Source organism: Chelonia mydas, chromosome 24, assembly GCF_015237465.2.
Source record: "Chelonia mydas isolate rCheMyd1 chromosome 24, rCheMyd1.pri.v2, whole genome shotgun sequence".
Classification (NCBI taxonomy): Eukaryota; Metazoa; Chordata; order Testudines; family Cheloniidae; genus Chelonia; species Chelonia mydas.
The window spans coordinates 3,470,428-3,495,532 of NC_051264.2; the positions used below are offsets into that span (position 1 = coordinate 3,470,428).

The 25,105-nt window shown below is 49.1% G+C and overlaps 2 protein-coding genes across 7 annotated transcripts; both read right to left on the minus strand.

Annotated features, from left to right (window-relative positions):
• Window positions 1–1,205: 1,205 nt before the first annotated feature.
• Window positions 1,206–15,222, minus strand: LOC119564089 (SLAM family member 5-like). Of its 5 annotated transcripts, none has more exons than XM_037882698.2 (5): window positions 15,088–15,222; window positions 11,194–11,287; window positions 9,484–9,810; window positions 7,835–8,092; window positions 1,206–6,942 (listed from the first exon to the last, which is right to left on the minus strand). In XM_037882698.2, the coding sequence occupies exons 2-5, from the start codon at window positions 11,273–11,275 to the stop codon at window positions 6,845–6,847; spliced, it is 765 nt and encodes a 254-aa protein (XP_037738626.1). In that variant the 5' UTR covers window positions 11,276–11,287; window positions 15,088–15,222; the 3' UTR covers window positions 1,206–6,844. The 5 variants fall into 5 exon arrangements, with proteins under 5 accessions (XP_037738626.1, XP_043390881.1, XP_043390879.1 ...); XM_043534946.1 differs by lacking the exon at window positions 15,088–15,222 and adding an exon at window positions 12,944–13,285; XM_043534944.1 differs by lacking the exon at window positions 15,088–15,222 and adding an exon at window positions 12,057–12,401.
• Window positions 14,162–23,770, minus strand: CD48 (CD48 molecule). Of its 2 annotated transcripts, XM_043534948.1 has the most exons (5): window positions 23,665–23,750; window positions 23,445–23,598; window positions 19,332–19,649; window positions 17,234–17,497; window positions 14,162–16,453 (listed from the first exon to the last, which is right to left on the minus strand). In XM_043534948.1, exons 2-5 carry the CDS (start codon window positions 23,497–23,499, stop codon window positions 16,359–16,361), a joined length of 732 nt encoding a protein of 243 aa, XP_043390883.1. In that variant the 5' UTR covers window positions 23,500–23,598; window positions 23,665–23,750; the 3' UTR covers window positions 14,162–16,358. The 2 variants fall into 2 exon arrangements, with proteins under 2 accessions (XP_043390883.1, XP_037739154.1); XM_037883226.2 differs by having other exon boundaries at window positions 23,445–23,770.
• Between the last annotated feature and the right edge of the window lie 1,335 nt (window positions 23,771–25,105).

Here is a 25,105-nt window from a genome sequence, read left to right on the forward strand (position 1 = left end):
AGAATATGCACCCACTCCCGATGGTGGGACCTCCCTGGAGGTGTTACAACCTGAGTGAATTTGCCTCATCACCCCCGCCCACACACACACACACCCTCCACCCTCCATTTGCCTCATCACCCCCTCCACACATACACACTGTTCTTTGAGCCTGGAGGGCTGCGGTCCCTCTCCCCCGCTATGGGATTACAGACAATCCCTGGCCCACACTGATACATTAATTTAACGCAGTAAGATCCCCCAAAGATATTGCAGGAAATCACCATCTCTGGCACAGGGGCACTGTTTGCCGCCTTTGGCAACCAATGGGTTCGTCTTTTGATGACTGAAATGCTTTAGTCCAGCATCATTGGGCTGTATATAGGTGTGATTGGGTGTCATGTAATGGCCCATGATATACACGAAATCAGGAGAGATGAGCTAATGCTTCCTTCTGGCCTTAACGTGTATGAAACCCCAGGCTAATGCCCTAACCCCTGGGCACTCCAAAGATTCTGCCCTTTCCCTGGTCACCTGTTGGGAGGAAGCTCCAGGGTAGTGCCTGTTCTTGTTGAATTTGCAATATTGTGGTAATTGTGAGTCCCGCAATATTCGGCTTCCGCTGCAATTTTGTCAGCTGGGCAGCTGAGAGCGGGAGCCCCGGCCACCAGCCACCCAGACTCCCACTGTCAGCCCCGCGCGTTAATGGCTGTAATCTAGTTGCAGCAAAATGTCTGGTTATCAAAAAAATGAGCAGGCATAAGATAATACTTGAGTGTTTATATTGTTCCAGCAAATATTTCTTAAATATATAGGTCTTCTCCAGCTTTTCCAAATGACTGCAATGAATAAAGGGCCGTTATTCCTTTTCCACGTCTTGTCCGCAATTCAGCTGCGATGATTTGACAATCGTCCTGCAATTCAAGTGGGGCCTTAATTATAATTATACAGTGCCTAGGTACCCCACTAAAGGACCAGGACCCATAGCACCGGGTACGATACAAACATAGAACAGGGCTGTTGTATTGATTTAGATGGACCAAATGGGCCCAACGTGTCAAAGGTGTTAACATGACCCTCAAACTGTACAACATTAAACAAAGTTTGGGGTTTGGTAGAGAGAGATCTCAGCTTGCTTAGTACCATAGCAAATACCCCATTAAACCTCCTTTTAACACTTTATTAAAGATAGGGGAAAGAAGGAAAAAGTATGGAAGAATTTGAAATTTAAAATATTAAGTACAGTTTTTATTTTAGCAGCATTTCTCGTTCCCGGTTTCATTTTTCGAAGGAAAGCCTGCGTTGACGGTCTCCGATGGTAGGAGAGCTGCGGTTACCTGTCCTTTGGGGGGAAAAGAGAAGTTAGTTGAGATGAGCTGGCGCTGGCGTTGTTCCTGGTGGTGTTCAAGGCGGATCCCATTTCCTAGAAGGCAAGACAAGACAAACGCACACAACCGGGGGGAGGGGGAAAGAACAGAAAATGCAGCTTCTGCCTTTGGTGTTGAGGCTCCCGTGTAACCTCACAGCTGGAAAAACACCGACACAGTATATGGGCCGCCACCTGGCACGTTGGGCTGTTTAGGGCATTGCATCAGCTGCCTCTTTGTGGTCACAGGCTCACAGCCGTGTTGTAAAATATGCGGTCTTGGCTGACTCTTATTAGAAAGAAGGAAAAAGGAGAGGGATAGAAAACAGAAGAAATGATGTGGGGAAGAAAAGGGAAATATTGTTGGGGCAGCGGAGGATGGGGGGAAAGGAGACTGTCTCACATCCCAGATGGTGTTCAGGATTCAGCCGGAGCTAGCGGTGGTGGTGATGTCATCTGGGTCCTTCTCTGGTCAGCACATATCTTAGGATCAGGATGATGAAGGCCCGGGGTCCCAGGAGATGGCAACCATGGTGGTGAAGCTCGCTCCTGTAGTCAATTTTTCTCTTGAAGTCTCTTTAAGGCCCCAAAGTGGAACATCCCGTCCCTTCATTATTTTGTCCACCAGTTAGGCCTAATTTCCAAGCCACCAATTTTGGTTCGATAATTTCTGGCCCAGAATTTTTCTTGTTTTCAGGCATGATCTAACACAGTCCTTGAGTTATATCAGGCGGCCTTTTCGTTTGGCCTAATTCAGTCTCTCTCTTTTTTGTAACTGCTCCCATCTACATTTGTTGGGACAGGTTATTGTGATTCCTTAGGAACTTTCACTCACTCTTCAGGATTGAGCGCCTAACCAAGGTAAATTTGAAGGCCCAGTTTTCACAACAATGCCAGCCCCAGGGAGTTTACAATCTAAACTTCTAAATTTATGACAGGTTTCAGAGTAGCAGCCGTGTTAGTCTGTATCCGCAAAAAGAAAAGGAGGACTTGTGGCACCTTAGAGACTAACAAATATATTTGAGCATAAGCTTTCGTGAGCTATAGCTCACTTATGAACCACTCAGGAAACAGACCTAGCTATCACGGTGAGCAACTCAATGAAGGCTGCTGCTCAAGGAGGAGCAGAGGTGAAAAAAGCAAACAGAATCTGAGGCCATAGGAGCAGTGGGATGAAAAATAATACTGAGCATTACAACTGACCAGGTGTACTTTCGTTTTACATGAAAAATTCCAAAAGAAAACAAACATCTGAACATTTGGGGGGTTTTCTCATTCAAAAATTGTTTTGAGTTATCTGATGTTTCCCCCTTTTTGGTCCCGTCCCCATTTTTTCCAGCGGAGAGACTACGGGTAGGAAAGTAAAACTGTGAAAGTGGGAGAACCCGCTTCCCTTCCTCTTTTAATTTTTTCCCTGCTGGAAAAGTGTGAGAAAAGTAAAAAGGTAAGTGAAGGGGTTATGCTGTCTCCCTTTTTAGCAATTTAAGAAAGGTTTTTACACTTTGCCAATAGAATATTTTTTAAGTAAGAGAAAGTGAGAAAAAAATTCTTACTTATGTTTACTTCCCCCCCCTTCCCAAACATGGAGAGGAAGTGGGAATTTCCCCACAATTTCCAAACAAAAAGCATTTTAAAATGTCAAAAATAACAATAGTGAGAAAATCTTTTTCAAATGTTTCACATTGAATTTTTTCCTGAAAAATAAAAAATTGCATAAAAATGAATTTTTGTTGTAAAAACTAAGGTTTTTTTTGCCACCCCATTTTTTGGATTAAAAAGCATGTCATCTCAAACATTTCAACCAGCCATGCTAAAAATATTGCATTTCACACACACGCACGCAAATGCCATTATATAAACCAGTGGTCTCCGGCATGCTGTGTAAAGGTCTGGTCACTCTGTCTCAGACAGTATCTAGGAGACATATAGGGAGTTTCAAAAATGCTTAGAAAAAGTTCCCTAGGGAGAGAGATTAAAAAACCTTGATGGAGAGTTAGCGATTTATACCAGATGAGGGTTACTCTCCTTTGAGGCTTTCTAGTTTGAAAAAAGTTCCTGAATAAGGGAAGAGGATAGACACGTAGAAAATAATGAATGGTGCAGAGAAGGGAGATTGGGAACATTCACTCTCTTTCACACTACCAGGACAAAGGATGTTCCATTAAACTGAAAGGCAACTCACTTAAAGCTGATGAAAGGAAAAGTTTTTTGACGCACTACATAGTTCACCTGTGGAACTCCTTGCCACAAGATATTGTGACCAAGAGTTTAACAGGATTAATAAATAGATTAGACATGTATATGGATAAAGAGACTATCCACCCTTACATTAGGCTGCATAATCTTTTAGAAAGGCTATATACCCTCACGCTTCAGGGCATAAACTCACCTCTAATGATACAGATTAGGAAAGAATGTTTGCTTGGGTCAAGCGATTCCATAACTGTCCACTAGGGGCACCTTGCACCTTCCTCTGAAGCAGCTGGGGTACCGGAAGCACCATTGCCTCTCGCCACCGGGATAGCATAGCTTTCTGTTTGTGCGAGAGATGTCAGAGCCAATGGCTAAAGGGCAAACCAAGCTGGCGGAAAGGATGGAGTTCCCAGTACTAACTGTAGCTCAGCCCACACTTCAGGGAATCCAGTCATTGCCGCGGAAAGCTATTTATAAAAAGAGATTTCGCAGCCCCGGATCAGACCGAGAAGGAAACAACAACAAACTCCTATGTCACATAGCGGGCAGGTTGCATTTGTCAGGCGCTGCTACTGATCCCTGCTGGCCCAGCTGTGCCTCAGAGGAAAATTTTAGCCGTGGAGATAGCAGGGAGGGGAATTGCAGCTGAAGAAAAAACCACGGGGAGTCCTTGTGGTACCTTAGAGACTAACAAATTGATTTGGGCATAAGCTGTCGTGGGCTAGAACCCACTTCCTCAGATGCATCCAGTGGAAAATACAGTAGCAGGTATATATACATAGTACATGAAAAGATGGGAGTTGCCTTACCAAGTAGGGGGTCAGTCTAAAGAAACTCAGAAAGTCAGCTGAGGAAACTCTGTGACGCCTGATCCTGGAAATCTGTGTGCCAGAAGTAGGCTGGCACCACTCCTCTGAAGTCAATGGAGCCACACTGGTTTATATCAGCGGCCGGGCTGACCATCAGTAAACCCTGTATTGTAAACGGTGGCACTTTTCTTCTACAGAGGGGTCACATGAGAGTCGGGGGGAAGGGGCGATAATTATTTGTGCTCACTCATCCTTAGATATAGGGGATCGATCCACTTTTGCTAGTCATTAGCTTGCAGGATGTTACTAGAGCTTGACATCGTCTCCTGGGCCTGCAGACTAGCAGAGACTGCTGTGTGTGATGTTGCTGTCGCTCTGTTGGGCCCTGGGAGCTTAAGTTCATAACTTCACTAGACACTAAAAAGACACTGGAGTTATGGCTTCTTACAACAATCTGCAGCCCGCTAGGCCCCCTTTGTCCTGTGGCTGCAGAGGTGTTAATGGCCCACTTCACCTCACAGGGTCTCTTGCAACAGGTGTTAACTCCTTACGCTAAACAATCTGTGCCACCTTGTAGGTAGCGGTGATACCCCGAGCACCTTTCCCAGACCCAAGAAGAGCTGTGTGTAGCTTGTAAGCTTGCACCTTGCACCACTGAAGTTGGTCCAATCAAAGATATGACCTCGCCCGCCTTGTGTCCCTAACACATTGTTGGAAGCACTTGGGCGCATGGACTGGCGTTTTGTTCTGTGTTCGTACAGCACCTGACACCTTGGGGTCTTGGCTCCTAGGTGCTGCCACAGCAGAGATGATTAATCATCGTAACGGCACCGTGACAGCACTAGGGGATGAGGTTTTTATGCAGTTTTGACTCTCAAAAGGGAGACAGAGCAGAGACTCTGTGACATCCGCTATGGACCTTGTCATTGTGATTCATTTGAATCCAGCCAGCGCGGGGCACAATGGCTGTGAAGCGAGCACCGTGCCAGCTTTGCCATGGGTAGTGCCAGCCCAGCACAGAACCTGGGCACATACACTGCTTCCTGACCTGCTCTGAAGCCCGCCCTGCTCTGTCTTCACTGCTGTCGTAACCCGCGCTAGCTGGTTCCGGCTAACCCGTGCACAGCGTTCGCTGTATGGATGCACCCTCAGCATCGAGCTGTTCAGTGCTGATGTTCTTTTCACTGTGTTCCTCCAGGAGTGGGGACGGGCGACTTGAGTTGAGACCCAGGAAACCACACGCCCCAGGGTGAAACTTCATTGTCCCCTTGAGCCCAAGTTGAGCTTCTGAGAAGGCCAGGTAAGAAAGTTTCCCAGGACTATTCCACATGGCAGTCCAGAGTGTAAAAGCCAAGATAAAGGATTCCCCTTCTTCTCCACTTAGGAAAGGCCTTCCTCTGCTCTCTCCGCTCCCCCTCATTAACTATTTGGGCATCAGGGAAGCTGCTGCCCGTGCTACCAACTCTCCCGATTTTGTCCTGGTTTTCTGCATGCCCAGCTCCTGGATGAAGGTGGCTTCCGGAGAATCTCGGCTTTCATTAAAAAAACAAAAAGGATCTCGCCCCCCGTGCTTGCAGAGGAAGGCTTGAAAGTGAGAGCCCTAAAGCTGAAAAACACAGAAGGCAAAGAACCCCCCCACCCCCCGGCAAACACTGAGTATTAAAAAACAGCAACAAACCCTTGTGATTCGCAAAGCAGAAGTTCTGGATGGCCTGGCCCATGATTTCTGAATGTGGGGGATTGGAAACACCACTGCCCCCATCTAATTGGCTTTCTTCCCCATCCTGCCCAGATAAATGCACTGAGAAATCAAATGCAGAAATGAGCGAGAGAGGAAGCTGGCAGTTAAAGGGGGAGGGGTTTCCTGCCCACCAGATTGCACCACACCACAGTAGTCACCAACCACTGGCATAGTACAATAGTGAATCAAGCCCATGGGGTGCAAGCCAGGGGAGGATCAGGCCCATTGATTTGCAGAGAGGTCTTTATTAGCTGAAGATCTTGGGGGGATAGATTCTCATTTACACTAAGGCCCCTTTACTCTACTACGAGCATAAATTACAGCGACACCCAGAGCCTTGGCATAACGGGAAAAAAAGCCCACATCTTTATGAGCAGATCAGTAACTTCAGGCCTGACTGAGAAGTGCATTTTATTGGTAAACAGGAGTCCACACAATCACACTATTGGCTGGATCTCAGGTGTGATGCTTCATGCCCATTAGGAGGAGATATTAGGAGATTATCACCTTCTGCCTGCAGACGTGAAATGCCTCAGCATCTTCTCTTGCTGCTTTTAATCTACAGTCGCTTTTTAAAAAGCCACAGTAATAAGTTCTGCCACGGCAGCTCTTTGCATTAGAAGGTAACTTACAGCAAGGGTTGGTGGCATTTGGATGCAGTTGGCATGAGATCTTCTGTTTCCCCCTCAGCAACAAATCTTCCTTTTGCATGCGTTCCCGTCACTCCGGTCTGCATTCGAAGGCAGTGTGTGGTCCTTATTTTACAATATTGGTCATGCTGAAGAGGAGTCCAAAGAACATTAAGAAGCACGTTGCCTTCAGCGCTTGGAAAATGGATGTCGGTGAGCCACTTTCTGTTGAAACAGACAAACGCACAATGAACATTTGCCTCTGCAATGAGCATCTCTAGGTTTCTGGGGTTATTTTCCGCCTACGAAAGCAGCTATTCGCTCGTGCCTATCCCCATTCCCTATTGCTCTGAATATTATGTGTTCTTTGCTTTGCGGTAATGCCCAGGACCCCGTGGTGCAAGGCGCTGTACAAACACCAAACAAGAAGACAGTCTCTGCCCCAAACAGCTCACAATCTGGTGCAAGCATTTACACCAGGGGTATAAAATGCTACCAAATGAGAAAGGGATATCTGGGACCTCCTGAAGCCAGACACTCCACTGGTGTAAGTGACAGGGCAAGGGGCAGGACAATGGAGAAGCAGACCACCCCTCTCTCTCTCTCTGCTGGCGAGACAGACTCCACTAGAAAAGATTTGCTGAGACAGCTCTACTGGTATAACTAGTCCAGCAGAGCCACCTATTGAGGACAGTTTGTACCAGCACAAGGAGATCTTTTGTTACTATAGTTAAGCCACCTCCCTGAACGACACAAGCTAGATCAGCAAAGAGGACTGGTTTGTCGGTACAACTGCACCTCCACGGGGAGTTTGGCTGGCACAGGTCTGTCAGTCAGGGGCATGGACCAGCAACTCTGTGCCAACAAAACTTTGTAATGAAGCCCTGGCCCATGCCCACAGGTCAGGGTTTTAAAGGCTTGGGCCATTGCCATGGCCCCATAAGGATAGGGGCCTGCATCTAGGATTAAGTGGGGCCAAGGAATGTGGCTGGCTCTCTGCACAGAGGTGAATTTCACGCAGTGGGATCGTAACCCACGCAGCTGTGCCGTGGCCGCCCTGACCCCAGGACCCCATGCCTTTCAGGTTTATCCTAGGGATGCTTAGATAGTAAGTTACCGCAGTAGTCTTCTATGGAGATTGTTTTTGAGCCCTGGCTAATGGGGTTCCTTGCCAGGCAGGTGTGGATCATGTCTTTAGCTCTTGGACGGCTCGAGATGTGCAGGGTGGGTCCTTCCTTGGTCTGGCTGATCCTCCTGCGGGTGTACATCCAGATGAAGGTGGCACTTTCCGCTCCCTCAGCGACAGAGCAGTTTAGCAGGAGGTTGCAGGTTCCATTCAGGATGGCAACGGCAATATCTGGGACGGGGATTTTCTCTGCGTGTCGGAGGCAATACGAAACGGGAAAGGGACCAGTGAGGATTCCCTGTGCTGCACGTAGCTTTGATCCCCTCTGTGCAATCCCAGGTCATTTCCACAGGTTCCCAGCCCTCTCATCTCTTTACACAGCATACACGTGGGGTGGGGTGGGGTGGGGCGGGGTGGTCCACATGGAATATTCTAAGTTTTTGATAAAAATTGAAAACTGAAATATAGCTGGGGTGCCTCCTGTCCCTATTCTCCTCTACAGGCCGGGCTTCCTGGTAAGACTACATTTCCCATGATGCATCATGGTCTCACCTTAGGGAAGGGAGGCCAGGCAAGTTGGTAGTGCGTCATGGGAGACAGAGTTTGGCCAGGGAACCTACCCTGTGGAGGAGAACAAGGCAGTGAGGCCATCAAACTACAGCTCCCATGAGGCACCATGGCAGGACAGCCAAATCAAAGTACTTTGTTCTCAGGTGAAAACCAAAAAATGTTCAGTTTTTGGGTGGTGACTTTTCCAACAGATACTTTAGGCAAATAAAATCCATTTATTCAACAATCTAGTTTTCCCTCAAAAAAAAAAAAAAAAAAAAAAACAGTTTGCACAGAAAATTTTCACTCAGCCTCCCCAAGGCCAGGAAAGTTTGCCCTGAGATTCAAAGGTCCATGCAGTGGAGACCCACATATGCAGCATGTAACGATGCCCCAAGTGGGCTGGTTTTTCTGTGGGCAGTGACCCCAAGCCTAACAATACTGACCACCATTATAATGTACTTTGAGACGTATGAATGAAAAGCCCTATATCAGAGCAAGGTTCTTCACTGGGCCTTTGTGATTCTGCTGCCATGTGATTTTTGCCCTTGATTTCAATAGGCCCACAATTTGCCAAGCTCTTTCAAGATGACAAGCGCTACATGTGGACGTGTCTAAGGGGCTAGATGTTATGTTACAAATATTTTTATGGGAAATTTCTCTAAAAATATATATTTATGTTGAAATAAACACCTACCCACAGGGCGGTTATATCCACATTTGAGCCGCAGAAGACAAGAAATTAGCATGAGCCCCTCATTAACACTGAGCACTGGAATGCCATGCACTCATTAAAGAGCTTCAAAGGAGCTGACTAGCTCCCTGTTGACCCTTGGAGGAAACTGGCCTGAGGGGTCTTTGTTTAAAGAAAGTTCTTGAAACAGACACTTGAATTTAAAGGAAACGGGAGTTTGATTTTCCTCTCCCTCGCTCTGGTCTGATTTCCAGAGATGCTCAGCAGCTGCATCTCCTCTTGAAATCCAGGGGAGCCCCAGGATTTCAGCAACTCTGAAAAGCAGGAGCAACTCCATGGACCAATAGCTCAACCATCAGCTGGTGCAAACAACCCCCCATCCCACCCCCACACTCACTGTACACGTGCAGCAGGTATTCCGTCACGGTGGTGGTGAACTCGGTGTTTATCTGCGCTCTGTACACGCCCCTGTCCAGCATGCTCAGGTTGCTAATCACCAGAGAATAGGTATGGTCCAAGACCCTCAACCGCCCTATGTAGCGTTTATCCAGCACTTTAACTACAGCTAGTTTCCCTTTCTGGGGGGTAAATGTGGCGAGGGTTGTGACCGAATTCCAGACGATGGTCTCCACGGGTACCCATGGGGGAACTTTGAAAGGGAAAACTACCGATCCTCCCACCATCCCAGTCAGCTGGATCGCCTGGGATTTGGTGGTGCGTGCATCTAGAAACACAGAAAGAAAGAGAGAGGTTAGGAAACTGATGGAACTGAGTTCTTTAACGTGAGTTTGATTTCTGAGTCTGATTTCATGCAGATCGATATTATCTATCTCTCCATCCATCCATCCCCATGCACACCTCTCCATCCCCATACACGTTCCTCCACCTATCTACAGGTTGAGTGAAACTGGGAGTTTCCATTCGTTGGGAAATGACAATATTTCAACATTCATTTTCCATCCCACATCAAGATGAAAAGCCAAAATTTGAAAGTTATTTTGCAGAATGGAAATCCTGGAATATTTCAGTTTGGAAGCGTTGAAGAATTTAGTTTCAGCACCGTTGGCTGAGAACATCAGACATTCCTGAATGGCAATGTTTCATTTCGATTGGTTAAACTGACCCAAAATGCTTTGTTTCAAGTCAGTTCAATATTAATCTGCATTTTCTCATTGAGGCACACTGACTCATCGAAGCTGTAATTTGGGAGCTGGATGCCTATGGGCTGGGCCGGGCTCCCTCTCCCATAATGCACTGATGATCATGTGACTCCCATGGTGCACCACACAGCTTGGTAAGATGGGAGCCTGTATTGCTGTATGGGACATGTAGTCCTCCAGGGAGCCAGGCCCAGAGGCGAGAATGGAGGGCCAAACTACAACTCCCATGAGGCAACTGACTGACAGGGAAATGCTATTTTAACAGTTTGTTGAACTGATTTGAAATTAAACATTTTGGGTCAATTTTTGATTTGGGTCAAAATAACCAGAATTTTTTTTCTTCAATTTTGTCGGAGAACACTTCAATCTCTTTGGTCACTCGATTACAGACCTAAAAGTGGCAATTCTTCAACAAAAAAACTTCAAAAACAGACTCCAACGAGAGACTGCTGAATTGGAATTAATTTGCAAACTGGATACAATTAACTTAGGCTTGAATAAAGACTGGGAGTGGATGGGTCATTACACAACGTAAAATGTTTATTCCCCCCCCCCCGCTGTTCCTCAACCGGTCTTGTCAACTGATGGAAATAGCCCACCTTGATTACCACTACAAAAGGTTCCTCCCCCCACCCCCCCGCTCTCCTGCTGGTAATAGCTCACCTTACCTGATCACTCTCATTACAGTGTGTATGGTAACACCCACTGTTTCATGTTTTCTGTGTATATAAATCTCCCCACTGTATTTTCCACTGAATGCATCCGACGAAGTGAGCTGTAGCTCACGAAAGCTTATGCTCAAATAAATTTGTTAGTCTCTAAGTCCTCCTTTTCTTTTAACAAACTTAAAGAATTCCCACAGAAAGTTTCCATTTTGCAGAAATTGTTTCTTCATTCCAGTGGAAAATTCTCAACCAGCTACACACACACACACACACTTACTTTACCTGTAAGGATAAGGCATGTAAGCAACCAACATAGTCCCAGGATCACCATCCTAACACCAAACTGGTAGCTTCTCCTAGACATTCCCAGAGAGTCCTAGGAGGAAAAGACAGCTCAGAAGGGGCCTCTCCGTGGGGAAAGAGGAAAGCGAGGTGAGCATTTGGGAGCCCAGCTGTTCACACAAGAAGGCTGGAGGGTTGGATTTACACAAGAGCTCAGCAGCACCCAATGAAGTGGGCCAAAGTGGGAGCTGCTGAGTGGTCTTGGAGAAGTCTGGCACTGACGTACACAAGGCTGCATTTGGTCTTCTAATCCTGACCCTAATACCCTGAGCTCTGACCAGGGGCCCAGGCTGAGTGTGTCTGTAACGGGGGCTGGCGCTGTGACTTATCAAGACACGGGAGGTCGTGGATAGACTTCACAAACTTTTCTCATCCAGCCTCTTTCAGCTATGTCAGTCCTAGTGTCTGACTCTCCTCTCATTCACACCAGCATAAATCCAGAGGAACTCAATTAAAGCCGGTTACATTACTTCTCCAAGGGCAGAATATCTCACTTTTACCACCTGTGCCTCATTTTTCTAAACTAATGAGGAAGATGACACATAAAACCAAGGTCCCTGTGGGTCATTAGAAACCCAGTGTCCATTTTTGTAAGGTTTTAGCCCTTCTGCCATAGTCCAATGTGCGTGAGTTGCTGAGATGGGACTGACTGTTATGGACCAGGCCGTAAGTGACCTGGCCCAGAAGTCAGATCAGCAATCAGGTCTAGTGGGCAGAGCAGGCACCCAGGCTGGGGAACGAAGCCAAGGGTCAGCATCAGAAGCAACTACCACTTGACCAGAGTCAGAGCCAAGGTCAGATACCAAATGGCAGAACCAAGGGTCAAGACAATCAAGGTCAGAAGTTGGAGGCTGGGGTCGAAGCCAGGCCTGGTAACTGGAGGAAAGGCAAGAACTGAACATGGAGCAGGAGCAGGGTGGAAACAAGAGAGAAGGCAGGAGCCAGGTAGCAGGTTGGGAACAGGAAATCACTTGGCTGCTCAGACAAACTTCCTGTGTTTCCTTTTGGCTTAAATAGTGTGGTTGGACCAATCAGTGGAGTCAGGCGATCCTCCAATCAGGGCTCCCGTGGGTGGAGTCTTGGCTGAGGCTATCATCCTACTAGCCTGTGGGCACTCCAGTTTCAGCAGACACTGGGTGGCGGAGCCAGGATGCAGCAGCAGCTGTCTAGGGACACCCAGGCCTGGGTTCCAGACCTGGGACATCCTACTGAGCTGGAAGTTTGGCTCTAGAAGCTCCTGAGTTTGGATTAGGCCCGGCCCATCTCTAGTGTTGTGGTTTTCAAAGTTCTGCATGACCACTACTTAATGCTCCAGGTTCTCTAACACAAGCTGATTGTCATTATGCCTGAGAGAGGAAGCACCTTGTCCACACGGCAAGTCATCAGGACAGCCTAGACCAGTACACCACTTTGCCTTAGGCTAGGACCGTGGCCAACCCCAGAGCAGTCTCTCTCCAGGGCAGATGAGACAGGAGGAAAAGGGGGGACCCAAGCTCAGCCCCCCCACCGCAAACTTCTCTAATGTCTGTGTAAATATGGTTAAACGAGAGGGGGTGGGGCCTGTACCAGGGCCCCAAATCTCTCCCAACAGACCTGCCTCTCGCAGATGTTGCCATCTTGTAGATCACTTTGGGGGAGGGGGGACCTAGCTCCTAAACACCCACCTTCACATTCTGTCTCAGCTACTTACCTGGCCGCCCATCACCCTAGGACCAGAGCTCTTCCCAGTCTCTAATAGTTACCCTAACCACCCCGCTCCCTGTGAGGCAGGGCAGTGCTGATATCTCCTTGGTACCAGAGGTGGGGAAACTGAGGCATCAATCAACTCAGTGGTTGCCCAGGGTCACACAGGGAGTGTCTGGTACAGCTGGGCACTGGACCCAGAGTCGCTGGCTAGTGTCCTAGTCACTGGGCCATGCTTTGCATTAGCCATTGAGTAATATCCTTGTGCTATCACCAATATCCTCCGTTACCACCCTACCCCAACACACTGGTCCCTTCTCCCTCCTCTTCTGACCCCTCCTTCCCCCACTCAATCCTCCTCCCCCCTTCATCCTTATATAGCCCCATAGCAGCTCCACCCCCAGCCCCCACCCCCAGCTCTGTTCCCCCCGGCCCCTCCCCCAGCTGTCTCCCCTTTACAGTCCCAGCATCCCAAGCCCTGTCTGTCCTGCCCACACAGACAAACTGCCCCCTGTACCTCCCCTATAGGGGGCAGGGACGAGCTGCTGCCAGCCACGCTCAGGGCAGGAGGGGAGCAATGTGGCATTGGCCGGTTTCCTTTTCCTCCCGTCTCTCCTCTGCAATGGGAGGGGGACAGCCTGGAGGATGGGGGTGCAGGAGAGCGATGGATGGAGCGGGAGGGGGGAAGATAGGTAGGGACCGGGTGCTCCCGGTGGCCAGAAGCCAGCACCCCAGCACAGCGCCCTCTGGTGGCCTGTTCCCAAACCCTCAGGAACTGGCTGGTCCCCAAGGTGTGAAATTGCCCTGGGGCAAACCAGCATTCTAAGGGTTAATAGGGCCAAACCTCTCCCCATGATGAGCAGTTACCATGGCAGTCACTATCCAGGTATGTCTCACCTGTAACAGGTGACTGAACCATCTCTACTGGGGGGGGGGGGGGATGAAGAGGAGAGGAATCTATTAACCCCCCCCCAACACACACACAATTTCAGTTCACATTTGTGTACACTCATGTCTAGTGATTTATCCTTGTGAGTCTGGTGATTATTTTTATGGCTCGTTTGTACAACCGTGTTATAGAACAGCTCTCCCCCACGCCCCACGCCCCACGCCCTTGCAGGGCGAATGGAACATTCCAACAGCTTCCTTCCTCCCCACCAACTTCAAAGAGTCCCCCGATTTAACCCCTTCCCTGCCAGAGGAAAAGAAGGAGAGAGAAAAAACATGACCTTGTAGGTATTTATTTAGTCTAAGCACCAGGTTGCATACAGGAAGGACCAGAAATGGAGGGCCACTGGCATTAAATATGTAAACACATAGGGAAGGAGCAGGACTTCTCTCCCATCTTTCTTGAGCTGAGGAAGAACGATCCCCAACTCGATCAGTGCCTCCCTTTTTATAACCTTCCAGTCTCCTCTGTCAGGTGAGTCCTCTGTCACCCTCAATAGGTGTCTTCACTGCCAGGCAACCTCACCCCAGCTAGCCTAGTTTGGAGCCAGTCCGTTGTCTAGAGTGATCACATTTCAATGGCTGAGCACTTAAGTTAAATGACCCCTACTGTTAGGCCGCTGCCCCTACCCCCTAATGCTCCGACATGGAGTTGAAAGGACAACAGAGACGCCAAGAGGCTGCTCCATATCGGTAAAGGTACATACAGCAAGTTCATAACTTCACACCAAAGTCAGAAATCAGACAGAGAGATTTCCCCGAAGTAGCAAGCAGCGTGAGTTGTGGGCACCACCATTACACTGGCAGCTTAGCCATGAGCATTTGTTTGTTTCCTGCTCACTCTTTCTTTCATGCTTCTGCCCCTTTTGTTACTGTCCTGGGGTGTGACTGCCCTGCAGCATCACCCACTTCTGGCTAAGTGTGGCATTCCCTGCCTCAGTTTCCCTTCTCAGGAACCCAGTAACTCCACTTCAGGCCTCTTGACTCAATAATACTCCCCAGGGGGCGAGATTCCTAATAAAAGCTGGTGCCAAATAGTCCAGAACAAACATCTTTAATAAAGCAGAGGTTCTCCTGGCTTTTGGAGTTGTTCTGAAGCCCACCCCATGAGCCCTGTTCCCAGCCTGGGCTACCCCTCTGTCTCTCCTTGTGGCAGAAACCCCCACCCTCCTCCTGGAGCAGGTTAATTCAGGCAGTTGTTACCTCTCTCCTTAAAACAGGAGTCTGCAGCTTTCCTCTGTTGGGAGGAAGTACATTGGTCGCCTTCTCCCAGCTCGTCCCCAGTTGTGAAGAGAGCCTTCCTTGCCCTCACCTCTCTGCAGGCTTCCCAGATATTTCTTTCTCCTTGGTCTGTTTCCTTTCTCCCAGGTCCCTCATAATTTGTCACAGGTGTGGCAATTTCCTGGACAAACCCTACTGAATACAGGTTAACCTTCTTGAATTAAGTTTATGTATTGCTGTGTGCCAGGGACAAGTTGGTGTGAGAGACAAGGTGAGGCAGGTTCTCTCTTTTATTGGACCCATTTCTGTTGGTGAGAGAGACCAGCTCTTCTGCAGCTCTGGCTTGTATGTCAATTCCCTCCGGGAAGGGAGGCCACAGCTTCTCCAGGTACTCAGAACAGTGGGGGGTTGTTATGCAAAATCCCTCAGGTTGTAACACCTCCAAAGAGGTCCCACAACCAGTCATGCCCAACCCGTGAAAAAAAACCCACAGAAATTGGGCTTGTCTTTGGCTTAAGTGGCTTGCGAGTTGCTTGTTGGCTAGTTTTTGGCTTGTAGCTTGTTGCTTCTTTTTTTTTTTTTTAATCTGCTCCCAGCAAGCAGGGGCAAAGGGGCGTAAAGGGGGGCAAGGGGCAAACAGGGGCAAGGTGGGGAGAGAGTCAGGGGTGCACAGTGGGCCCACCACAGTCCCAGACTGCATGCCGGGGGGACCTAGTCACATAGAGTGCTGAGGTACTTAGGGATTGGCTTGTTTTGGCCTTGTTTTGAAATGGGATTAGCTTGATTTTTGGTTTATTGTGAAAGTCAGGGTGCTTATTTATGGCGTGAAAGTTGGCAACTATGCCCGCAACCTGGAGCGGCTGCACTTTTAAACTGATTCTCCAGATCCCAACAAACAAAGGAAGGACTTTTGGATAAATAGCCTGAATTTAAACTGACTTAGGGCCTTTGTTCTTATCCAGCAAACAGCCAGGATCCCTCCCCACACCCTCCCCTCCATCTGCAGAGAAAGTGAGGCTATTATAGCACCCAAGAAGTGGGCCTTGTCTCTGCAACATCATCTTCTCCTTAGTTCTCTAAGTCCCTGGTTCAATCCCCAGTATGCTGGCCAAGATGGTGGATATCTGTCTAACAGAGTTATTTCAGGAGTTCGTTTTGGTCTTGTGTGTTTCATCAGGTCTGCCCGGGAACGGACCAGCGCAGGCAATCGAGGAGATCGTTGCGTTCCCTTGGCTTTCACCGGAATGGCAGCCCTAGACCCAGTTATGGACGAGGAGGAGAAATCCAAACGCCAGGATGGAATCGGCGGTCTTCCGAGCCAGGGACAAGGGCACGGCTGAGTTCTTCTCTGAAACAAGACAAGAGCCTGTTATTTATAGCACCTGCCGGCTATTTATTAACAATAATACAAATGGGCTGCCTCGCCCCTGCCATGGAAAACCCACAGGAGGCGGTAGACTTTAGGGGCAAGGATGAGCAGGGGTCGAAGGAGAGGGGAGCAAGGAGAGGATGCACAGCAAAACACAGGGAAAGCAGCCCTGTCCCTGGCCTGAGCGCTCTGCCCCCCCCCCCCCGCCATATCCCCCCCGCTGCGTCACTTTGTGCCTTGTGCTAACGCAGACACCACACCCTGCACTGGTGCCTCTAATGGACCCCCTTGGTCGGGCCCTTGCCAGGGACTGTCCCTGCGACCTCGAGCTCCAAAGCACTGGCCTCGACCCCCTGAGGACTCAGCCCATCGCCCGAACGACAGCCCATCAGCAGGCGGCTCTCCTGTGTCACGGGCACGCACAGCCCTTCCAACCCTGGGCAGCATCACGCCGTGTGGCCAGGATCCGTCGTCCCACCCGCGGCACCCCCAGCAGCCTGGCATCCCCAGTCTGGCACCACGGTGGCTGCAGCTTCATAGCAACTCACAGCCCAGGGCAGGTCAGCAGAAGACTGCTCTGGGGTCCCCCGGGGGGGGGGGGGAAATACACACTGGGGAGCAGCGAACGAGACTCTCACTCAAGAGTCATCAAAACCACGGCTGCCCTGCTGCAATTGAGACCGAAGCAGAGTGGCTGCATAGCTAAGCTGCACAGCCAGATAGACGCAGCAAGATAAATGAATGCAAAGTGAATGTTACCATCCCATGTGCAAGGGCTCCTGTAATAGACCAAGCCCGCCTCTTCGCTGACGGGGTTGTGGACGACGCATTTGTAAGATGCGTGACTTTCTGACTTTAACTGATCGTCCAGTGTGCTGCTATTTTTGCCCACAAAATCCTTTTCATTCTTGTACCAGTGGTAGGCCACTTGGGCGGCGTTCACTGTGCACTCCAGGGTGACATTGCACCATCCATCTTCGTTGGCCCTGATAGTGACGTTAAAACTGGGCTTAGGGACGGGCTCTGGAAATAGAGAAAAGAGAAATTCAACAACAGGCCAAACTGTGACAGAGATCTAACCGTGGGCCAGATCCTCAGATGATGTAAACTGGTGGTGCTCCAATGAAACTGATTTATACCAGCTGGGGATGTTGCATGTATAGATTTTATACAGAAGGGTCTATTAGCGAGACAAATTCAGACTGCAAATAAGGCATAAAATTTTAACGGTGAGAGTAATTGACCATTGGAACAATTTACCAAGGAGTGTGATGTGTTCTCCATCACTGACAATTTTTAAATCAAGATTGGACATTGTTCTAGAAGATCTACTCTAGGAATTGTTTTGGGGCAGGTCTCTGGCCTGTGTTATCCAGGAGGATAGGCAAGATGATCACAATGGTTCCTTCAGGCCTTGGAATCTTTGAATGATGCTCATCTAGTCTGACTGCCCGTGTAATGCAGATCAGACAATTTCACACAATGGCTTCTGCTTCCAACCCTTTGACTTGTGGCTGGATGAGAGCGTATCATTTAGAAAGAGGGTCCAACCATGATCTGGAGACCTCAAGTGATGGAGAATCCACCATATGCCTGGGTGAGCTGTGTGAATGGTTCATTTCCATCCCTGTTAAACGCAAACACAAAATGAGACAAAACTTTCTTCTAGCTTCAACTTTCAGCCAGTGGATCTTGTTCTACCTTTATCTGCTAGATTGATAAGAGAGGGCTCTTCAGAGACCTTCCCCGTGTGTTCGTACTGCTTTGAGAGCGAGTCACCAATTTACCTTCCCTTTGATAAGCTAACTAGAATAAGCTCATTAAAAAGTTTCCCACTGGAGAACATGTTTTCCAGATCTCATCGTTTTCCTTCAGCATTTTGGGGGTGATGAAATACACCCCATTTGGACCACATACATTAGATCAACAGTACCAAATTCCCTGTGTATCCCCCCCTCCCCATCCTGTCTACCCACCATCTCACCTAGCAGAGTGCATGTGACCCTAGGGTCTGTCTGGGTGGTTAGATAACCTCCCTCACCCCAGCATCTCTCAGGACTCCATGGCCATATCCTCACACCCTGAAGCACGGAGAGACCCCTGGCAAAGGCCTTAAGCCAAGATATTTAAACGTGACTAGTGACTGTGTGTCCCTCAATTCTGGATCCCCTGTAGGATCCCAATTTTCAGAGCCCAGATGCTCAGCACTTTCTGAAAATCAGGTCCCTTTAAAGTGTGCCCAGAAAATGGGGCATCCCAAATCCTTAGTCATTTTTTGGAAACACTGGCCTAAGTGACTAAACCAAATCTCCTGGATGCCAGTCCAGTGCCTTGGCTACAAGACCATCCTTCCTGGCCCTTACCAGCTTAGCCTGGGGGGTTATCAACTCCTTTCTTTTATGGAGCCCCCTCCCCCGATGGCCTTCCTGGCTCTCACTAGCTGGTCTCTCCTGCTTTCTGAGGTGTTTGTAGCTGTTCCTTGAAGACGTCTGGGTGGCTCCATTACCCCACCTTCTGCCAGCAGGGCAGCAATCTGCTTTTGCCTCTGTTCCCATTTGGTCCGTTGTGGGAGGTCCCAAAACAGGAATGTCATTAAGGTCGGTACCTGACCCATCCCCTTAAAGCCCCAGCCACAAAGATTCCAGAAAGAACAGCTCTGGCGATGGAGCATTGGACCCAGAACCTGAGCTGAGGATCTGGCCCATTTCTAGGAGCTTCTTTGTCCCATCCAAGCTGTTACCTGCTCCTTCCCCTGCCTTGTGGGCATTTCGGGCCAGGGAGAGAGGAGGGTGCATTATCGGGGCCCTTCTACCTCACCATCCCTGACCCTTGTGTGAAGAAGCCGCTCCCGACTCACCGTACACGTTCAGTTGGATACGTTCATTTGTCGTCTTGCTCTGGGTGTCCTCCACTTCTATCCGGAAGATGCCGCTGTCTCGCTTCTGCAGCTGGACAATTTCCAGAGTGTGATTCTCGTGGTAATGCAGTTTATTATGAAAAGAGCCATTGAGGTAAAACGTTTGATTCCATTTTTTAGTCAGGATCTTTTGGGTCTCATTGACCCACCAGATGATCTGCGTGTATTCCAATGGGACTATCAGTTTGGGGTTTAGATACACCGTGCCATGGACAATCCCATTCACCTGATCGTTCGGCACCTCTGTGGCCTCGTAAGCTGTCAACAGACAAAAATCAGGGTTGCAATGGGAAGCAAAGGAACAAGCATTACTCTTAGTTAGTTGTTGGGTGAACTGGGACAAGCTAGCGCAAATGCCTCTTGCTGTGCCTCAGTTTCCCCCTGTACAATGGGGATAATGCTACTGGCTCTTTTGTGAAGGACTTTGAGTTCTTGTGACAATCAGGTTCCAGACTGCCCTCCCCAGTGGAGAACAGAAGATTTAGGCCCCCCCCAAAATGAGCAATGGAGCGTTCCTTGAGGCCGGTTTAACCCCAGTCTGTATCGATGTCGCATAATGACCATCACGTCCAGACTATTCCAAGCTTTCACAAAAGCCCTTACTCAATATACTCCCATAGTACAACAATACACCATGCAACCAGTGGGCTCAGCGGCTCCTTTTTGGGCCTAACTTTCTGTTCTTCCTCTTATGGTGTCCGGACCCAGTATCACAGATCACAGCCGCAAAGAGCCCTCGCTCTAGGTATTGTTATGTTGTAAGTCCCTAGCAAAACGGAGCCTTGATTGCGGGCCACTAGGTCTTGAATCACTCTGATATTTGTACTGAAAAGGCTTGTCGAACCATTTATTCCCAACAACAATATAATACGCACAAGGGCCTGCCGGTGTCCAAGGGGGCCTGGAGCAAGCAGAGCATTGTGACGTTGGTATCAGCGAGGACGAACGTATAAGAGATTGTCTAGAACATTGGGGGACATGAGAGTTGATGCCTGAGCTAACTGGGGCCTGGGGGTACAACCTGCACAGAGGGGTGAGCTAGCACAAATGCAAGTGACCCACAAAGGGAGAAGTGAAAGGAAGAGCAAGAAGAAGCAAAGAAAATGCTGGAGAGGAGGGGAAGAAACGCCGTTTAGAGGTCAGACCACTAACGGAAATGGAGATCCCTGGGCACAATGGTGGCCGGTGTCGCGGGGGAGACACAGGCCAAATGAGGTCTGCCCAGCGGGATGAAAGGACACTGACTGCCTGTCCCTCAAAGTGCAGAGATCAGGGAGACTGGCAAGAGGGGGACGCCCATTTCTTGGGGTCGGTGCCCCAAACCGGCATTCGGGAACGGGCGTGGGCTGTTTATTGCCAGGGGCAGGATTCTGCCATGCTGCTTTCTTATGTTGAAATTATTGGGATTACTTCGGCAGCGAGGTCCTAGAAATGTCTGCGGGGGCGGGGGCGGTGTTGGGTGTTTAAACAGCAAATGTGGTTTCTGCAAAAAATGACATTTTCCATGGGAAATGAACTTCTTCTTTGGCTTGTCGGGAAAATCCAAACGGAATGTTTCGCCCTTCATCTGTGTCCAGCTGGGCTAGTGCAGAACCTCCCGCCCCTGTTCTCCTCCAGCCTACATCTCCCACGATGCACAGCAGCCGTTCGTGCAGAGGGGAGTCCCCACGAAGTGTCACTGCGGCCATGAAGCAGGAAGGGTGGGACAGAATATTCTTCCTGCCTGGGCAGATTTAATTCATGCACCAATATTTCCCTTATTTGCTCTAACAGGTGGATCCTGCCAAGTTCGGCTACACCCTGAAAGCACTGTCACCAACTCACTGACTTTGGGCAAGTCACTGCCTCTCTCTGTGCCTCAGTTTCCCCCTCTATATAACGATTCCCAGAGATCGCTGTGGTAAGGCTCAGCTAAGGTCTGCATCCTTTGCTCCTTGGTAAGTAAAGTTGCTACAGGAGTGCAAAGTGTTGTTTTTATTTCCAGTTTGGGCTTAGATTGCACCCATTTTTATTTTCTCTCCTGCCTCTAATTTGTTCTCTGGGGTCCTAATCAATAACCAACACACGATGGCCTCATCCTTTACATTTCCTGTTTCGCCGACCCTCCCCATCTACAAATTGCCCAGAATTAGCAGGAGAGGCTGGTTTATGCTGAGCCACTTCCTGTCCCCATCATTTCCTGTCTCAGAGGCCATTTCATCTTTTGAGGGAGTTTTTTGTTTTAAATCATGGAAAGAGCATTTTCATGAGTGACACAAGTAGCGAATCCAGCAGGGGTCATCTTTAGGGTCAGCGATTATCAGCAGTGAGAACCAAAGTCTCACACTTGAGCTAAAGGAGTAACTAACTAACCCCACCATCACCAGAGTGGGAGGGGACAGACATACACACACATCAGGTGTGTTAAACACATTCATATTTATAAGTTGGACCTTTTGAATTGGTAATCTAGCAAACAGAGTGTGCGCTCTTCACTGGAGGCAGTATTGCCTAGCGGCTAGAGCACTGGACTGGGATTCAGGAGACCTGGCTTCTATACTTGGCTGTCCTGCTGGGTGAAGTCACTTTCCTTTTCTGTGCCTCAGTTTCCCCCACTCTGAAATTGGGACAACGGTACCCATTTAAAAAGCCCATTGAGATCCATGGGTGAGAAGAGCTAGGGGTGATTGTTTTTACTTTTGTTTCTTGTTTGGATCAAGCAAAACGCCCTACACGTGACCGCTGCTGGCTCTGGGGGAAGTTCAGCTCCTTTTACCACTTTGTGGTCTCTTGATTCGCTGTGTGTGCTTCACCGTTGCTGCTGTGTGATGGCGACAGAGTGGATTTTGCTGTTTCAACTCCGCCTACTAAGCTGGACCATCTTCTCCCGTACGCAAGAACGACCATAAAAGGCCATTACTATGCGGGGGGGGGGGGGGGAAATCACAAACACCACGTGACCTGCCCTAGACACATAATGGATGACATAAGGATTAACAAATACACCACCCTTTACACCAGCATTGAAGGCACTGAAACGCCTCTAAAAAGTTGGGCCTTTCACCTTCCCTCCCCCACACCGCCATCATATTACCAACCCTGTGCCTCCCAAAATCACGAATGAGGTCCCTCACGCATGACATTGTCTTTTTTAAAATATTAATTTTGGCTTCTTTTTTATGTGCCTGCTGGGTTTTGAATGTTTATGGATCATGTTTTCAAGCTTTTCTCCACAACCACAAGGGCTAGAAATTTAGCATTCATTTTTTTTTTTAAAAAAAGTGAGATTCTTACATAATCACAGGGCTCCAGCAGCTGGGGATTTTTAGAAAAATACCAAGACTCGCAACAAATTCACAAGAGTTGACAACAACGGAATCCCTATTTCGGAGTAAGTAGAGCCAAACCCCTGTCTGATTCCCCTGATCACTGTAATGCTATACGCAGGAGGAAAAAAACAACCCCTTCTGACCAGAAGGGTGGATTTTGATGGCCCTAATTTCAGTGCGTGCAGGAACAGATGTTGTCAATGATAAAAAATGACGAGCTTCTAGATCCTTGGAGACTGAAATACTCTAGAAGCTTTCTCTGGAACTTTCCAGTCTGTGGCCTGGCTTTAGCCCATGGGCACAGTTCTAGCTGACTTCAGTGAAGAAAAACTAGGCAGGGTAAGGAAATGTCTGTTCCAGCAACCCAGCTAAATACAGTTAATGAGCTCTAACAATCTCTCTGGAGCTTTGATGCAGCGACTTGTGCGAGCCCCTCGGCTTTGGTCTCTGTGATGGAAAAAACGGGCTTTCATTTAAAAAACAAACACAAAAAATAAGTTTCTAAGCCTGTTCTTGTGATGAGCCTGAAAACTGTAACTTGAAAGGAACAAGGCAGCCATGCTCCACTTAGTAAAGAAATGTCGGCAAAACACTGAATCAGAATTTATATCCTTTCCCCCCGCTCCAGCCCTCCAAGATAAAACTTATCTACCACAAGGCAGGGGAGTTTGAGAAAGAATCAAATCGCTAGCACGCGCGAGCAGACACACAGCCCAAATCTGCAACCCAGATCCAAAAAGCGTACCTTGTAAGCCGATGAGCACCACCAGGTATGCAAAGGTTTGACCGGCTGTCGCCATCTTCCCCAGCCTCGCGGCAATCTAAAACCAGGATGTCCTCTAATCAAGTGACGTTGTCAAAGGACCTGATTCTCACTTACACCACCCGTGTAAAAGGGCCTTAATACGGGACTAAATTACAGGTACACCTGCATTAAGGCCCCTTTACACTGGGATAAAAAGGGCTTGGTGTAAATGAGAGACAGGCCAACCGATTTTAAAACAGTTACTTTAACGAGGAGTGCAGTGCGGCAGGTGTCGCCATCTTTTCAACGAATCTAAAGAGTTGAATTCCCTTTTTGCAGCATGTGACAATTCGTCAAAAAAACCACTTCCTTGAGCAAGTTGCAGTATGAATACAGCATTTTAGGCGTAGACTCTCATGCAGAATCTGGTACAATAGACCCCCAATCTCAGCCGGTGACTCTAGTTGCTACTTATAAGGGGACTGTTGCTAACATTCAGTGGGGGTGTTTTGGTTTTCTAGCTCCCGGTACTAAAAAGGGGGAAGGGTCGATGGGGAATCAGGGCCCCGAGACTGACAGCCCCCAGGAACAATGGGGAGAGGCCAATGCTCCAGATCAGCCTGAATGACAGGGTGGGCAGGTTAATCAGGGAGTCAGGGGGGCCCATCCTCCGTGTGAGCTGGAATTGCCTGGGTCAGACAGAGGGGGGCCGAGCTAAGGAGAAAGCAGGGCCCCAAGCTGACCTGTGCCAGGTCCAGAGAGAGCAGACCCTGTCCTGGGAGCAGAGCTGCAGCCCCAAAGCCAGAGGCACAGCCCAGAGAGAGCAAACTTGCCCTGGGAGCAGAGCTGCAGCGACCAGAGCCAGAGGGGCCAGAAAAGCAGCCCAGGGAGCTGGAGGCAGGGCAGCAGAGACAGAGTGGTGGAGCTGGGGCTGGCGCAGTCCGGAGCTGGGTGTGGTGAGCAGCTGGGGAAACTGAGGGGGACCCTGGGCAGCGGGCCCAGCACAGGGAGACGCCTCAGCCAAGAGGCTCTGCAGGCCAGGCTTGGATCGTAACCCCGACAGGGCGGGGGTGTCGCTGGGAAGAAGGGTCCTGCCACTTAGAGCCTGTGGCCACCATCAGAGCAAGCGTCCAACCCACAGCATCCCTGCAGCACAGCCAGGGCCGGAGAAGGGGCCTGGGACTTACAAGGAACAGACTGTGAACTGCCCGGACGTTCCAGAGACACTGTTTGTGATGTTCCCTGCCACAGAGCGGGCTGATGTGTTTCCTTTCACCTTTCCCATTTTTCCCTATTCTTTTTAAAATTAATTGTTGATTAAATAAGTTGCATTTGCTTTAACTTGTACGTAATGGTCAGTGGGTCAGAGAAGTGCCCAGGGCAGGGAGAGTACCCCGGAGTGGGGACACCCTAGCCCCTGTTCTAGGTGACCACAGCAGGGTTGGGGTCGAGCCCCCCAGGAATCCTGGGCCCAGCCTTGTTGGGGTTACGAGGACTCTGCCAGACAGGAGAGTGGAAGGGGAGTCCTCAAGGGCAGGGAGGCCACTGGGTAAAGGAAGTGGGAGCGAGGACTCAGATCCTTTCGCTAGCCCACTTCACCGGGGTAGTGCAGAAGCCAGGAAAGTTCCCCACAAGAGCGTACATACTGTAATCACGAGAAC